The sequence below is a fragment of the Onychostruthus taczanowskii genome, unplaced genomic scaffold (genome assembly GCF_017590055.1).
Source record: "Onychostruthus taczanowskii isolate IOZ18803 unplaced genomic scaffold, ASM1759005v1 scaffold47, whole genome shotgun sequence".
Taxonomy (NCBI): Eukaryota; Metazoa; Chordata; class Aves; order Passeriformes; family Passeridae; genus Onychostruthus; species Onychostruthus taczanowskii.
In genome coordinates, this window is record NW_024502236.1 from 5,446,108 (window position 1) to 5,463,450 (window position 17,343).

Genomic DNA, 17,343 nt, shown 5'->3' on the forward strand with positions numbered 1-17,343 from the left:
CATGATTTAGGCTGAAATGAGGATGCTCTCCCTTTTATAGAAGTTTTTTGTTCTGTGTAGGTCAGGAAGCTTGAGAACTTCTAAATATTCAGGAATATAAAGAACTAAAGAATTGTGCAGAATGGGATGTGATTGCCGTTGTGTTCATGTAAAAGTCTCTAGCAGCTGTGAAAGAGTGCATTGCTGGGGAGGACACCAGTGAGGCTGGTGTGTGGCCTTGAGCAGACGTGTTCTCAGTGGTGATGCTAAATACCTCTGACAGTTGAGTACTGAGGTGGAAGAATTGGTATTTCATAAAAGAAATGTACAATACAGACTAAGGTACACAGAAGCTGTGGTAATTAAAAAATTTGAAGCCCAGTTCATACTTCTGAATGTGTTTTAGAACCTGAGGGTGATTGCCATTACTTACCAATGAACTGCATTTTTGAATATTGCAGAAAATATTAGGAAAACAGAAATGTAAAACCAGTTTTGTTTTTCATAGCAAGATATACAGTTTGTGATTCTTTCTGCTGCTTGGGTATGGCTTTTTTTTGGAAGCTTCTCCCCTACCCTCCCCCTTTTTTCCATTATTACTTTATAGATTTTCCAGCAGTATGTGGTAGTATACAGTTCAGCTTTCCTTGTCAAAGGTTTTGCTTTGAGTAAAGACAATAAAAATCTTAGTCTTGAATTGTGTCAGGATATACAGATCGACTTTAGGAACCATCATTATGATTGCGATTAATTCCAAGCAGGCAATGGAAGGACTTCCAATGTTTTTGAATAAATGTTTTTCATCAGCATAGAAGTTGTATGACTCAAGTGTCTTTAGTCTTGATATAGAGAAAAAGTGGAAACAAAACTTTGCAATCCTCGTTCAAGTCTTCCATTTTTGTTATATGACCCACATGGTGTTCAATGGTCCTTTTGAGATAACTTAATCAGATAAAAGCCATTGTGTGTTTGGAAAGAGCAACATGCAGCACAACCCCAGCAAGGAAGCACCATAGAAAAATGCAGTGTTTGATCAAAGAGAGATCTGATGTCTTTAAATGATCACCAGACCATACCACCTCACAAAACAAAACGCTGTATCTGGCAGTTACCTTGCTGCAAGTTAAAAAATAACCTGAAATGGTTAGTTGAAATTCTTCAGGCACTTGGAGTTTCCAGCAGCACATTACTTGTGTTAAAGCTCCCATCCTGTCCTGCTGCTGAGCACATCTCACCTCACCTCACTCCAGCTTCATCCCGCAGCAGCAGAGGGATGCAGTGAACAAAACTACTCAGGCAGCAAGAAAGAACTGTTTTCTCTGTTTTCCTCTTTTTAAATTTATTGTACCAGCTCTGAAACAAAATGGTTGCTTCTGTGTTCATAAAATTAATGCAAGAATTTCTGCTTGTGAGGTTTGAATATCTATATAAGGTTCACAAATCTTGCATTAATATCAGTTATACCACATATTTCTACTGTCCATCTATAGCAACTGAAAACTGAGGCTGTAGTACATTTTTTACTTTTTTGTTTTTAAAACAACATTTGTTGCTGTTTTTTCAGTTTACACAGTGCTTATGTTAGAGAAAAACTAGTAAATAATATATGTTATTTCTTTTTTTTTCCTTTTTTTTTCCCTCTTCTTAGTGTGCCACCCATCTTCTGGTTTATATTTATGGTATATAATTTATTTTTACTTAATAGAACAGAATACAACGGAGAGGGTTTTCAGCATTAATTCTTATTATGCCAGTTTCTTGTTTTCAGAATTATTTATTTCCATCTTGCTGAGTGTTTGGGAGAAATGACTTAACTTATCTGCTAGTGTGTGCAATAAAGATAAAATGAGAGATTGTTTACTCCTCTAAAAAGACACGTTATTTGTTTTCTTTTGAAACAACTGACAACATGAGATGTAAATTAGTGTAGAAATAGTAATCTCCATCAGAAAAGTTAGATTTATCAAGGAGTATCAAAAGCAAAATTAAGAAATATTCCCTGACTTATTGTATTAAACAACAATTTTCAGCCCACATACTAATATCTCACTGAAAAATTGTCCTGGATTTGTTTTTATAAATTTTATTAAGTTAGGCATGATAGAATTGTCATTTGGACCACTATGTGAGGAACTGTAGAAAGTACATAGAAGAGATTGTAAAGCTCAACGAAACAGATCTATTTAAATAATCAGCAAAAGGAGCCAAAGAAGTCTGATCATCCATCTGCATCTGAGATCAGTTAATTGTCCAGACTCACCCAGGAAATCTGTGGTAAGCCAGATAACTGGTTTTCATTTTGTACATTCCAGCATGGCACCATAGAAATGCTGTCCTGTTACCCATGATAATTTCAGCTGTTGAAATTGCTAAATCTGTTTAGTACTTCACCTTTTTTTTCTTTAGATTATTTTTGTTCTAGTCTGTTATTCCCTACTAATTGTATAGAGATTGAAAGCCCACAGACCACTTTTCTCTTTTGTTCCCCTTACACTAACATGTCTAACGTGCTACATGTGTATTTAAGTTTAATTGCGTCTTTGGCATGCTAATCAACTTTCACAAGTCAGAAAAATCCATATTGAGTGCATTGTGATATCTGTACATTAAAGAAAGAGTATTATTTTATAGAAGTAGAATTATTATTTGAAAGCCATAGAAAGGAACAGTGATTGGCATTAAATTAATGCTTCGAGACATCTCTAAATGCTGTTGCATTAGACAGTTTCTTGAACGACTCAAAGCTTCCAGGTTGTGTTTTTCCCATCTAACAGTCTGGGCTGTGTACCCTGGCAAGGTGTGTCAGCTTTTCTATCACTTTCAGGAGTTAAAATGAAAGTTAGCAAAATATCTTCTACCCTAATGTCACATGGCAAACAACACATAAGACACTCTTAGTGTTTACTGAGATGTAACTTCTATCCCTAGCTTTTGACTGTTTTATCACTACATTTTCACTCATTACTGTGAATTACCACACTGAATTTTTCTAAACCAGCACAGCAATTTATTCCAACAGAAAGTTGAAATAAATATGATTGGACTTTCATGTTTAGTATAGATCTATGAACCACATACCTAACCATGATAATGTCCACCATAACGGGACAGGAAATTCTACTCCTGAGGCGTGCTTTTGGCCAGAATTTTATTACTAGCCAAGTCCTGGCCAAGTCCAGGGCCCAGCCAACCTCTGCCTGGGGATTCTATCATGTGCAAACCTATGGTAGCAATAAATTATGAAAATGAGAGTAGGGCTTTGCAACTGAAAGGCCCCTACATAATTCCTGGTTGTCCCTGATGTTGAAAAAGTGATTGGAGGGATATAAAGTGACTTAGGAAGTCTGAATTGTAATATATATTAGTGGCAATTTTACCTTATTATTTTGAAACAGGAATTTACCAAGGGCTTTAACTGTTATCTTTTTTAATGTCAATTCAGGTATCACTGTTTCACAGTTCTGTAAACTGTATCAACATGAACACTTCTCCCAGTTGCAAAAAACAACAGGGAGTAAGCAGGAACATAAAATTATTTTTAGAAAATGCATTTTTAATTACTGAGCTGCTTAATTATTGAGCACTACTGAAAATATCCTGTGAACCTCATCACTATGTAAATGTATTCAGTTTTGGAAACAATTAAATGATAATAAAGCATTCTTTTTTCTTTTACAACATATTACTGCAATGAAGCTGTTACCTCTCAGTGTGCATTTTAATGAGTTTTAAGTAACATTTTAATGAGCTCAACATTACCATAAACCCAAGGATTAGACAAAATTGAATTTACTGGGAAAAGGAAAGGGTTCATTAAGAGTTAATTATATAGTTTAAGAAGAAATATAACTCATTTTATGATGTCACTTCAACCATGAATTCAGCAGTAGATCTATACTTATTAATAGGCGTAGAAATGCCATTATTATATTGACATAAAAACATAGGTTTGCACACTACTGCTCAGGCTTCCAATGAAAGTTTCTGTATTGAAATCCCTGGGTCAACTTTGTTCTTATCCAGTTCATTATTACATCTGAGGAGAAAAAATACCAAGCTTTGTATTGCTGGTCTGTAATTCCACCTACTATTTTTATAAACATCATGAACAGTGAAAGCAAAGTTTAATGGATTTACCATTGCCAGTAGGATCTGAAGGCAGGTTCTGAATAAATGTCTTGGATTTATTATTTTAAAAAGGACTGATAGGGATTTGAATCCACACTACCAGCTCTCCTGACATGCCCACTGTAACAGTAATGAATGGCTGCAGTCCAGGCTCCTGGATGCCCAGAAATCACAGGTAAATTCCCACATAACAGCTCTACGCTGCCTGCATTTAAATTCAAATGTATATTGTTTAAGTCCTGCATGATGTGGATTTAAAGTGCTCATGTTCAGTAATTTCAGCTACTCATTGAATTTGCTGCTTTGCCAAAGTTGGCATTTCTGTTTAGCCATTTGACGAAGGAGGGAGGGTTGTAGCTCAGTGTCCCCAGATGTTGACTGGCCAGCAATTCAGCCTGGAGGAGTTCTGTCACTCCTGCTTGAGCCAGACCCAAAAGTGTGTCCCAAGATTGGGAGTTCTGGTGTCTGAGCTTCAAAATGTTAAGGTGAATTTGCATCACTGGAAGGATGATTCCTTGCAACAGAAGTCAGGGTACTGCTGACATTTGAAAAGGAAGCCTGATTAGTACCTTGGATTGAATAGGTGAAAGGAAGAGCAAAGAAGAACTATCAAGCAGGTAATAAATTCTGGATATGAAAGAAAACCAAGTGCCACTGGCTGTGTGAATATGAGCCACACAGTACTAGACTTCCATTTGCTCAGTAGCAGGACTGTTTCCATCTCTTCTGAGTTGTTTCCAGCAGACCTGCCTGTTCCTAAGGAAGGAAGGACGCCCCTGTGAACAGAATTAAGTTGTAAAATCAGACGTGTACCAGCTATTGACTGATCCTTGTTTAGTGCCCCATGTCTTCTCCCCCAAAAGCTCACCTTTTGTATGAATGTGGGCACAGGCAGGCATGTGGAATTCTTCAGAGAGAAAGTGAAAATGTTTTACACCTACATCTGGAATTGTTCAGAAAAGGAGGAGCAGAGCTACAGAGGTCCTCCTCAAGGGAGAGTTTAATTCAATTTGCCTTAATTGAAGCTGCACAAGTGAACTACAGAATGTTTCCAGTTCTCCTGGTCTCAGAGAAGTCCCACAGCGTTCACTGGTTATATGAGCTATTGCATTTTATATATTCCTTATTCTAAATTCTTTAGTCTAAATATGGGGAAGCATACTGCATAGTTTAGCAACACATTTTCCTTGCTGGAAAAATCTGCTTTAAGTAGTACTATTCTCTCCTGGCCACTTATTTCCTCTGCTTGTAATTGCTTGTCATTCTCTCAGTTGTTTATGAATCTGGGCTGTGAACTGGGTCAGTAGAGTGATCTGGGTTAAAGATCCTCAGCAACAGGAGTTGTTGCCTTTTTTTTTTTTTTCCTTTCCTAATTGGCATGGAAGGAAATGTTTGTAGTATTTGGCCTAAAGTCTATCCCAGGTGAATACTGTGGCGGAGGCTAAAAATTCCCTCCATCCAATCCTGTCGAGTCTAATAGTCTAATCTGCCTCTTCCAATATTGTGCTTTACCTGTCATACAGTGCTTGAATATTTTATCTAGTTGGTATAGCCTCTTGCTTTCCAATGCAATCAAAGAATGACAGTATCTCTATAAATGTACACAGATTAACTGGTTTGTGGAACCTACAGACCCAGGTACTGTGTGTCTAGTTAAAATCTGTGCTATGGAGGGAAACAAGTGACTTAAATGTGCTGGGAGGTTTCTGTTTAAACCTGTTTAACATTTAGTTGTGGAATATTGCCTGAGCTGGAACAGAGTCTTTGCTACACTTCAGCTGGAAGGGAGGTAAGAGGATAGATTGTAAAATGGATTTTGTATTCTAATGTGGAATTAACAGAGGTCTTTCAGACCCTTCAGAGGAATGTGAGCCCTTCATAGGAAGGGCTGTTCCAGCTGTTGAGTAACTTAAAGACTTTTTCACAGGCACATCTCAGGTTGCTGCTTTTCTATCATGGGGTACATAGTTGTGTTGTGCTCTTTGTCAGTTTTCTTTTATTTTAGAGGAGTCAGCAGATCTGTGGTTTTCCTGATTTTCTCTTGTACTAGACTGCCAGAGGAATATTCAGCACCAAGGGTTTAGAAGGATGTGTGGCACATGGGGGCTTTATTTTATTACTCTAGTTTCTTGTACTCATTGCTTTTTTTTTTTTTATTATATCAGTTTTGTTGTACATGAAGTAGCACTTTGGGACAGTGGTATTAGTTTAAAAAAAAAAAAGAAAAAAAATTGTTTTGCATTTACTGCAATCCCCACTATTATGGTGCTGTATTTTCAACAGTGTGTCTGAGTCTAACCCCTCAGCTGAAGGTCATTTGGAGTCTCAGGCAGAGCACAGTGGGACTGGAGATGGACATCCAGGTTCTGGTCTCTCTCTGGGTGCTTAAGCTCCCCTTTCAAAATTGTTGCTTCAGGCTATTACATTTGGTCTTTGCTCCTGCTTCTTTAATTTTTTTTTTCTTTTCTTTCCTCTTGCGTCATGTAGTGAATAATAATGAGGGCAATGTGAACTCTTATGGTCTTTTTTACTTTTGAAAATAGATGGGGGAGTTGAGTTGTATTTCATATTGCATTGAAATAATTCCTTGTGCTGTTTGAATAGATGAAAACTGCAAAAGGTGAAATTGGTAAATTGCACTAGTTTCTTCTTTGTTTTGAATAAAATCTCAAAACTGAGGCTTTCTTTTCATGTTTAGACTGTGGAAAACTACTGTTTTATCTAGAATGTTTGTGGATTATTTCCTAGTTGGTAATGTGTCAACAGAACTCAAACTACTTCATCCTAAGAGCACTTTAATATAGGTTCTACATATCATGTTGCTTTTTCTGTTTTTAGAGCTTTGGAAACTTAAATTTATTATGCAGAATGATACAATAACAAGTGACAGATAAGTTTTTTTAGCGTTTGTCATGATAATCCAGAAAACATGTTCTCTAACTTTTTTTTGTCCATTGTTAAATTTGAAATAATTTGAAATTTCTTTTTTGAAGGAAGAATCCAATGACAAAACTTCAAAAACGACCCTTAGAAGAAAAAGTTTTTATTGTGTTAAGAGATGACAAAATAGATGCTCTAAAGAACAGTTTCTGTACTTCTTTAATTTAATGAATATTATGAAAATAATATTGAATTAAAATAATATGCAAACAGAAGTGATGGAGGAATTTTAGGAGGTGGGGCTTTGTTATAAATTCTTTCAGTGGGGTTCCCTGGACATGCTGGCTGGACATGCCTCAGCAACAGCCATGTGAGCAGATTTTATGCTTTTCCAGTTTTCATTCTGTATTTGCTGGGACAAATTCTATAAAAAGTGGAAACCATTGAGCTTTTCAGAAGGTTGATGACTGAACGTCAGGTCCAGAAGGAGATGGCACTGCTGAGCCTGTGTGCCATGACATGCCTGTTTGTGAGACAGAGCACGTGAGGCCAGCCAGGCTTATGGAGCCTGTTGAAATGGCATCTGGCAAGCACCCCAAAAATTGACATGGGGACAGTTTGCAGGATGGGAAGGGAAGTATTCAAGTAGCAGCAGGCAGCTCCCACTGGTGTTGTGTACCAGCTGTGGACACATCTCACACTCCATGTCTGATGAAGTGTGGCTGCACAGTCCCCTTGTGATGGAGTCACAAAAGCTTATTCAGGAATACATGCCTTGCTATGTCTGCTCAAATATCTTATTTCCACTACTGACTTCTGAAGGGGGCAGCACAAAAAACAAAAAAATCTGTTCACAAAAAATTGAATTTAACTTATAATTAACAGATAGAGACCATGGTTAGGCATGGAGAAATGGAGGATGGATGGAAGAGGATTCCTGTGTTAGGCAACAGCCTATTTTGTTTGATGCTTTGCCTAATGTGTCTGAAGTATAGCAGTAATGTGGCAGTGCCCCCTGCCAAGACGGGAAAGCATCCCAGCTGTTGTGTATGTGTTGTGCATGTGTACACAAAAAGTTTATTAGAGGCTATTCACACTTCAGTGGAGCTCTGAGATTGCAGTCTGTATTATATTGGCTAAATGAAGCATGTAACATTCTATATTTCTCATACAAGAAATATTCATTCATTTGTATTCATTTTCATGATTCTCAGCTGCTCTTATTCCTTTGTTTTACCGAGGGCACTTGTACATTTTAGGTGTTTTGGCTGGGCTTGAACTGGAAGCTCAGGGGACTGATGGAGTTGAAGTGGTTGTAAGAGAACCAACTTCAGTTTGGAAAGAGAAAAAATGCAATTGGCCAATGTTGTCTCAAACTCTAGGTGGCTTTCATTAGGTTGAGCTAATGAAGTGCTACAGGTACCTGGCAGTGCAGCTTTTGTACTCACAACAGCAAACCTGCATGTTAATATACTGTAGTTTCTGAACCTCACTAATTAAATCTGCACTTTCTGGGGAATCTTTCTGCTGTACTCACAGACTCAAAATGTACAGTGCAGTTTCTTGTGTGCTCTCCTCAACCACATGGTGAAAAGCTCCCACCAGAGTTTCTTTTTATATCAGTAACATCTGAGGTTTTTTGTATGGCATTGCTTTTGAAAATTTTTATGTATTTATAATTCTTTTGAGTTTCTTTTTTTCGGTTGGTTGGCAACCAAAGGCAAACAGGCAAAGTCCAAACTATCCTTTTTAACAGCAGCCTAGGACATTGTGGAAGATTTCTGCTTTTCCTAAACACAATCCTCCCTACTGCATTGTTGGGAGGGAAGCATCGTTGATGGGATTTAAAGGGTCTCTAGTGCTTTTGGTGAAACTTGTCCCATATTCCTGCTGGAATATGTAAAGAAGACATTCTGGCATAAAAGTGACAGAAGAAGTTTTAGTTCAGTTTTCATGTGGTGTTTCCTTAAGTTGTCTTCGCTTCTGCTTCTGATATTCACATTAGTTAGTAAAAAAATAAATAAGTAATTTATTTACTTATGTAATGCCCATGAGTTTCTGAATATGTAGTCCATTAAAAGTGAAGATCATGTAAAAGCTATCTTCAGATCTGAGTTAAACTGCTAAATGTCTGATCCTTGTTAAATTTTAAGACTTACAGCAGACCATGCACTTTTAAAAAGTTTCTTGTCTATAATTATGGTATCAGTTCTAGAAAGTCTCTGAACTTTAAGCAAGTAGTTGGGCTTTCAGTTTCAGTGAAATAAAACTCCTAGTAATGTATCTCTTGTTCACATTAGCAATCTGTGCAGTGCATTCATCAAGACTGATTATGCTTTAAGAACAAGAAAAAAGAAATCTGTTCTGTATCCTAGAGAAAATTTTTCAACGTATTACGTTGTATAGCTTTAGATTTCTGAAATTACTTCAATGTGGTCTTCAGGATATTTGCATTCATAAAGAATACTTGGTTATGCTTATTGCTTCCCTTTGCCTTTCTTGACTGTCAAAACACAGTGATGCTTTTGAAGATTTATAGCAGATGGGTAATGAGATTGCTGACTGTTAACTGCAGCATTCAGAATTTGCTGGTGGAAGGAGGTGGGAGTTTAAAAAAGGCAGAAGGTTATTGAGGATTCATTGCAAGGAAGACAGGTGATAGAACTTTGTTTTCAATCAGGAGGCTTAAACATAAATATGTTATGTTCTAAATTAGAAAATTCTCCGCTCTTCATGATATCTAATAGTCATATAAAATCTTTCAGAAAAAGAAAATACTGAGGTGTCAGATTGCATTCAAGTGATCACAGTGAATCACAAGAAAGGCAAGGAGATTATACAATTTTGCAGGAAGTATCTTCAGGCTGCATTGCATATGCTTAATTTGAACGAAATACCAGCCTTTAAAAAAGCAGAAAGAAATCATAAACTAAAGTCTGCAGTAACTATGACTTGTGTACCTGTGTAAAAGGGAAAATAGGTCAGCAGTGCCCTTAACTGGGCTAGAAAGATTTCAAAGTCTGGCTCCTGGCGGTGTGTGCTGTAAATAAGAAAGGAAAAAGTCCATCTTCTTTCCTGACCTTTGTACAGTCAGCTAGTTGGGGTGCACCTCAGAGTACAGTGTAGAGGAGGGGCAAAAAGCCAGCTATCTCCCACTGACTCCGTTTGGAATGTCTCTGTCACTTCACCCACCTCAACACTGTAATTCTCTGTTCACCTTGTTTAATATATTCTGTCTTTAGAAGTAACACTTTTACATTTAGATATCAATGATCATCATAATTTTTTGTATGCCTTTATCTGTGTATATGAACAGTTAAAAGTTGTAGAGGATGTGTCAGTTTTCTCCACATTTTTGTCTTTACTGAGGCCTGCAAAGCTACCCTGAACTGTAAGTACTGGGTAAGCATATGAAATACTGAGTGAGAAAAAGGGATGATGCCAAAGAAAATTGCTGAATTGGCAAGGAAGAAGATTCTCCTTTTGTTTCTTGATGCAGGTATCTCTGTGCTGATCATTACTTTGATTTCTAGGAACCTTACTAATCAAACATTGTTGAAGCTGCTAGACTCTTTGAAAATATCCTAACACTCTGAAAATTATTCTCATGGACTTGGGGCTTAATTTTACTGAACATATTTAAGTCATGGTATGTTAACTAACATTCGTGTCTGTTAGGCAGTATCAGTATCAGGAGATAGGCAAATAATGGGAAAAACAGGAGGAAAAATTTATAGCTTCTTATAACTTTTTTTTTTTTTTAAAGGCAGCACCTTTTTCCTGGCTACTGCTTTTTCCTCTGCACATGCAGAGGGAGCTTAAGAACTCCCTGAGAGTCTTGCTTAGGACTATTGCCAAGGCTGGGTGTTTTTGTTGCAATTTTCCTTACAAAATGAAGCAGAGACAGTTGCTGAAACAACGAGGTCATGCAGCAGCATCTCCAAACAAAGTGTATTATTATTCTTCACAAGGGAAGTTGTCTGTGACATCTTGGTTTTGTTTTTTTTTTTTCTGTCACCCTGTTTCACAGGTAGTGCTGGCTTGCTCAGGGACCATTTCAGCAGATCATACACATTAGTCAAGATCTAAAATACCTCCCCGCACCATATGCTACCTAAAGTATAATAATCCTTTAATCTGTCCAATGCATGACATCTGGGCAGTTATTTGAGTTACTAACTCCTGTCGATTGTTCATATCAGTATGTATCAGAGGGGGAAAGTGCCAAAGCAGTGGTGGAGAGATGAGGATTTAGGAAAATGCCTGTGGGGAAGTGCCTTGGATCAGGGGAGACCTGCCTGTGGTGTGGCAGGTGACCAAACCACCACCAGTGTGGCTGTGCAAAATCTTTATATGAGAATAATATTATTCTGAGATAAGCACAAAACAGGACAGCAGGGGGAGGATGAGCTACCAGGACCCAAGTTACAGAAGCGCATTAATATTTACTCGATATCTCTTTATACCCTCTAGTCAGCACAACAGATGTAGCTGTGTTTTAAGACATTATAATTCATTGAAAAGGGCAATAAAGATACTCTTTTCCTCCCTCCTGTCCCCAGTAATTTCAGATGTTCACCATGCACACAGAGGGGGAGGAGGCAGAGAGACAAGCGCTGGTGGGAGAAGAATGCAATTATCCCAAAGCCTCCTGACGGGCATCCACTTCTTCCTTCCAGCTTAGCTGCTCTGACCACAGGCTGGGGGCTCGTGGGACATGGACCAGATTGAAAAAGTGGAAGCAGACAGATGGTTATTTGTAATCATCATGTAAATGTAAATCCTATAAAAATGTTTTCTTTCTAAGGGCCTAAAAGCTGGAAAGAAGGATTAAGGCATGGATATCTAGCCTAGAATAATTTTGACCCCGCCACCTTCCCTCCTACCCCATGAACATTGTGCCTTTATCTCCACTTCCTTTAAACAAATCGCTGGAACCTGAGCCGAGGAAATTAATTCAGTTTCCATGTAATTCCCTGAGTTTATGAGCCTCAGTTTGACCGAGGCCTGGATTTGGGCCTAAGCTGGCAGGTGCTGGTTAGCAGCTGCCTTGGGAGCAGGGGCTCCTTTTTGCTTCTTTCCCCTCATCCCTCGCTCTGGCAGGTGCGTGCTCCGTGTGTTTATCCCATTGCTGGATGTGCTCCCTTTCCCTCGTTACACTCCTGGCTACCTGGAAATGGCTGTGCAGGGCTTTGCTTGCCTTAAAGACTGCTCGCAGACATCTATCTTGTTTGAGCAGCATCAGCTTGTTTGAGCCACAAAGAGACTGATCAAACTTTAATTAACTTTTGTCTGCAGCGCCGTTGTAGGCTGTGTGTGTGCTTTAGCTGTTCTTTGCAGTCCTCCAGTCCCTCAGTGCCTTTCCAGACAGTGGGGCTCGGCCATCTGGAAGCTTTTGCCCTTGCAAGGCATTCCCTTTTGAAATGTGAGGGTGTTTGTGCTGCTGTCAGGCTGGTGGGGGGAACAGCCCCTGGGGTACGACTGTGCTGTGGTCCCAGGGTTGGCATGCAGTGTAGGGGGGCCATCTTCCCCTTTGGCACCCCTTGTTTAGTCATAAAATCACAGCAAGGTTTGGCTTGGAAGGGTCTTAAAGATCACGCAGTACCCCATGGGCAGGGACACCTTTCCTAGACCAGGTTGCTCAGAGCTCCACCCAGACTGGCCTTGAACATTTCCAGGGATGGGGCATCCAGAACTTCTTTGGGCCTCGCCACCCTTAAAGTAAAGAATGTGAGGTAACACCCAAAAACGTAGGGAAGCACCAAGGGAGCTGTCTGTAAAATTGGAATAAAACAAAGCAAGAACATCCAAGAAAGAATGAGGAAGAGGAGGCTGGCGGCAGCATAGTGCTACTTGTGTTGAATTTTTAAAACACTAGTGTTTGTGCCCTGCCAAAAGGGTCCTGAGGATGGCTGACTTCTCAGGTGAACAAAAGCATTTGCCTGTGTGTGGAGAGGGTAGTCTACTCAGGCACACTAATAGTTATTTGGATGTACCCAGCAATTGTGGATAATTGGCTGAGGAATATTCTGCAGCTCTCAATTATTTTTCTGTTTTCACAGGTGGTTGTACTATTAGGTATGGTGAGTGCACCAAGATGTGCTGCAGCTTTTCCATTTACTGTGCTAGTACATGTGAACTCAACTTCCAGTTGATGGTTCTTCCTTCTGTGGCTTGCTGTGCCACTCCAGGAGGACAGCCAAGCTCACCAGCTCATGCTCTGCCCTCCTCTTCCCTGCTTCCTCTCTCTTGGGGTGATATTTGGATGTTCTGGGGTTACTGGGCTGATCAGATTAATGTCTGTGCTTTATTTCATTGTTGTTAGATTGCATAAAAATACTGAATCACAGGAATGGCTGCCTGTGGTTTTTTTTGTGCTTTATCTTGTTTTTCTCTCTGCTTTTGTTCTTCTTTTTCCCTTCCTTTACCTGGCTTTTTCTTTTTTTGTTTCCCTAAAGTTACTGTTCCCCCTCTTCCTCTCTGAGTTATTTTCTCACTTTAATTTATATTTCATGCATTTTTATCTTATCTTTGCTTTTCTGTCACTGCTTTATTTTTTCCTTCTTTCTTTTTTCTTCAACATTTTTTTTTCCCTCCAAAACACAGAATGCTTTAGATGGAAATGGTGAGATATACCTATTCAAGATTCAGGTGTGTGCTGAGGTACAGAGCAAGATTAAGCAAAGCCTGTAGCATCAATTTTGTCTTCTATTCAAGCCAGTTTTGCAGTGCGGCTTTTGGGTAAAAGAATATGATAAAATCAAATCACCTCTTAGCCTCATATTCTGAGGCTGATTGGAACCTTACACAGTTGCTGGGATGATTCAGAGAAAGTTAATGTAATTTGCTGTGTATCACTGCAAGAAACTGTGTTTGTCAGGTTCATACAGCAGTGTGAAATGTTCAAGGAAAATGCTTCCCTTAAATATTGCTGCCAGGAGTTAGGAGTCAGGAATATAAAGCCATTATGTGGTGGGATCTGCTGATTTTTCTAGGGATTTTCCACTAATGGATTTACACTGAAGTTCTGTAATTACATGTAGAACCAAACCAATAAAAATAATATTTATTTTGTGTGTAATAACAGTAGCAGAAATTAATTTTTATCTATTTACCAGTTATGCAAATGTGGGCATAGCATTGTCTAGAAGTACTTTTTCTTCCTATGTATCATGGGGATCACAGAGACATATGAAGCTGCTTTCCTAAAAAACATGATTTTTTAAGACTTTTTCTGGTTCTTTCTCTGACATTCCCGTGATATTGACTTTCTTGGCTTTCCAAAGTGTTGTACTGCCAATAGTCAGCAGCCCATGATCTTCATCATAGTAATTCTGTGCTCTGCATTGCATAAGTTACTTCTTCCACTTGATCTTGAAGTTGTATAAATTCCATTTCTACCAATTTGATTATTGTGAATCGGAAGGTTTGTATTATTCAGAAACATTTGGGGATTGAGGTTTTTGCTGTCTATTGGGTGTGTCACCTAAGAAGACTACAGGTTCTTGCCGGAGCTGCATTTGTTGCCAGCTGCCTCCTGTCACTTTATTTTATGCTTCAAGAGCGAGACCTAAATAGTCACTCTTTGTGTGTGTGTGTGTGTTAGAAAAGGAATTAACTTCCAATTAATTCCCTCCTTCCTCTGGGATCTACCTGTGTATCCCAAAATGGAGAACAATAAAAGTTACCTCTGTGTCATTTCGAGTGCCAGATATATACAGCCCACTCACCTCAGACTATTCAGAGACCAAATCTTGTATGCATTAATCATATTTTTCTTCTGGCTTATTACAGGAGAGAAAAATATTCAGTTCCAAATGTTAAAATGGGGCACGTTTTATTAACATTGAAAGCAGTAAATTATCTCTGCTTATGAAATGAGACTGAGCAATTTCTGCTGAACTCTTCCTGACTTGCCCCTTCACTAGGATACAGTGTTTTCTAATTTCTCAGAGGGCCATGGTTCCATTAAGGGCGAGAACTGTTTTAAAGCTGTAATGAAAGCCATGCGTAGCTGAAATTCAAGGAGGGGCGATGCCCTAAATTCTATTTCAGTGGCTCATCTAGAGCAATTTTCAGTTTTATGTTTATAAGAATGTCAATTAACCTAGAGACTAGGACACACATGGAAGAATAAGGATGAAGTGGATATCATTGTAACACACTGAAGCCAGCTAGTTGGACCTAATCCTTTACAGAAGCTTGGTTTATGTAAGAAGCCAGTCTATGTAGCCTAATTTAGTTCTCAAACAGCTTGGTGATTTAAATGCTCTTTCTTTTCAAGGTAGTAGGATAGGGCTGGTCAAGGTGGCAGAAATATTGGAACTAAAAATATAGAAGGAAGAAATAAATGTGCTGGAAGTGCATTACTATCAGTTTTATTTCCCTGGCACCTTTCAGAACTGGTGACCATTTTAGCATGTATGTGCCAGAAATAGGATAATACCAGTAATAATGGCAATGCCCTTAGCCAAGGTGTAACTCTGCAGTTCAGTATTAGTTCTGTCCCTTTCTTACCTTCTGCTGGGATTGGAGACCCAGACAAGGCAGATATTCAGCGGGTTGTTTTCTGTCATGAAAAGAACTCAACATCCAACTGCTTTTGTAATGATGGAAAGTGATCCTGTCAAGGTTAAGAGGAGTAATGGGTACTACAAATCTTTGTAACTTAAATACAGAGCAGTGTTTTTATCTGGAAAGAAAAAAATAAAAGGGAAAACAAAAGCCCTGTGTGTGAAGTCTGCCTCTGCTGGACAAAAGGGCATATCTGCCCAGCTTCATTTTTGAGATTTTTACTGTCAATACAAGAAGTAAAGTCATCACCTGATAATGATTTAGAGTTGTTTGTTTAATAGTAGGTGTTTCTACATTTTTATTCCTCCACTTATGATGTCATCACTTCTGTTAATTGTTTTTCCCTTCATGTATTGCTCTAGTGCTACGGGATGACTTCCGCCAGAACCCTACGGATGTGGTGGTGGCAGCTGGAGAGCCCGCAATACTGGAGTGCCAGCCGCCTCGAGGGCACCCCGAGCCCACCATCTACTGGAAGAAAGACAAAGTCCGCATTGACGACAGGGAGGAGCGCATCAGTGTGAGTACAGCTCAGCTGGTTCTTTATCTGTGCACACAGGGCCCACAGCTGGGTGCAGCTGGGCTTACACGGCTTTACAGCCTTGCCCATAGAAATTGGTTGTTATTCTCGGCAGTTTGCCTCTCTGAGCTTTTCCAAATGAGGGGGGAAGGCTGTTTATTGCTACTAGTCTGGCTCTCCAGCTTGAGCTTCTTTGAGGCTTGGTTTGTAGATCCAGCGTGATGGAGATTCTTTAGAGCTGGAGATCCAATGATAGAAGGTGCTCAGTTAGATGAAGGACCTAGTGGATGTCTTTGACCAGTTTGGTTTTACCTTTTCTACATCTCTGTTCTCCAAACAGAGAATATCAGAGAGGTGTTTATAAGTAAATTCAGTCAAATATATGAGGTGCACAAATAATCCCTGGGAAAAAACCCAACATCTTAGAATGATACCAGTAATTTTATAGTTATTGCAGTAATTTGGATGTGTCTAAATGTAAGCTGAAGTCAGTGTAAAGAATTACGGTTCCTGAAAAGGAATAAATGTTGAGCAAATGAGTAACACTGGTTGAGTTCTGTGGCCGTTCATTTAATGTACTGAATGAAAAAGGATCCAGCAGAAATATTGAACTTATCAAGTGATTAGAGATAAATCATGGTCCATGCAAGCAAATGGGATAAATTAAGTGGTTGAGAACATGTTTCATTCCTAATTTTTAAATGGTTAGCTTTTCACCATTAATATTTCTTCAATAAAGTTTTATATTGTATGGAATGATTCAGTGCTGACCTTATTCAACATGGAAGTACTATCAGGAAGCTTGTTAGTGACTCTGGATCCCTAAGGAATTATTCCAAGCCAGAGAAGCTGAGATGTTGCTGTTTGTGGACCAGGCTCTCTGTGCTAGGGTCTACTCAAGAGTAGAAGAGCAAAGAGTGGCAGAGAACTGGCTATCATTCCCTGACTCTCAAGTTTCTTGGGTTAAATTCCCAGCTTATTTTGAAGCACCCCATCGTCTAACCTTTGACACTGTGACTTCACAAGCCACAAATTTTTACTTTATTTCTTTCATATATCCTGCTCTTTCATTCTGTAAGCACCTTTTATAGCCAATAAAATATTAACTGTCAGGTGAATTCCCAGTTTGGGCCAGATTCAGTCTTTTTGCCTCAAAAAAAGGGAAAATCTGTCTTTATTAGTGATCAAGGAAGCTGTTCAGACACCAATAAAGTAAAATTAACTAAATAAAACTGAGTCAAATTGCCTTGTTTTTTTCAGAG

At 38.9% G+C, this 17,343-nt stretch overlaps 1 protein-coding gene across 1 annotated transcript in view; it reads left to right on the forward strand.

The window, feature by feature from the left end:
• The window catches only part of ROBO2 (roundabout guidance receptor 2), a 405,555-nt gene that overhangs the window by 273,721 nt on the left and 114,491 nt on the right, over positions 1–17,343 (forward strand). Inside the window, exon 3 of the mRNA XM_041414778.1 lies at positions 15,924–16,081. Coding sequence (XP_041270712.1) covers positions 15,924–16,081 — 158 coding nt within the window. The remainder of the gene's footprint in view (positions 1–15,923; positions 16,082–17,343) is intronic.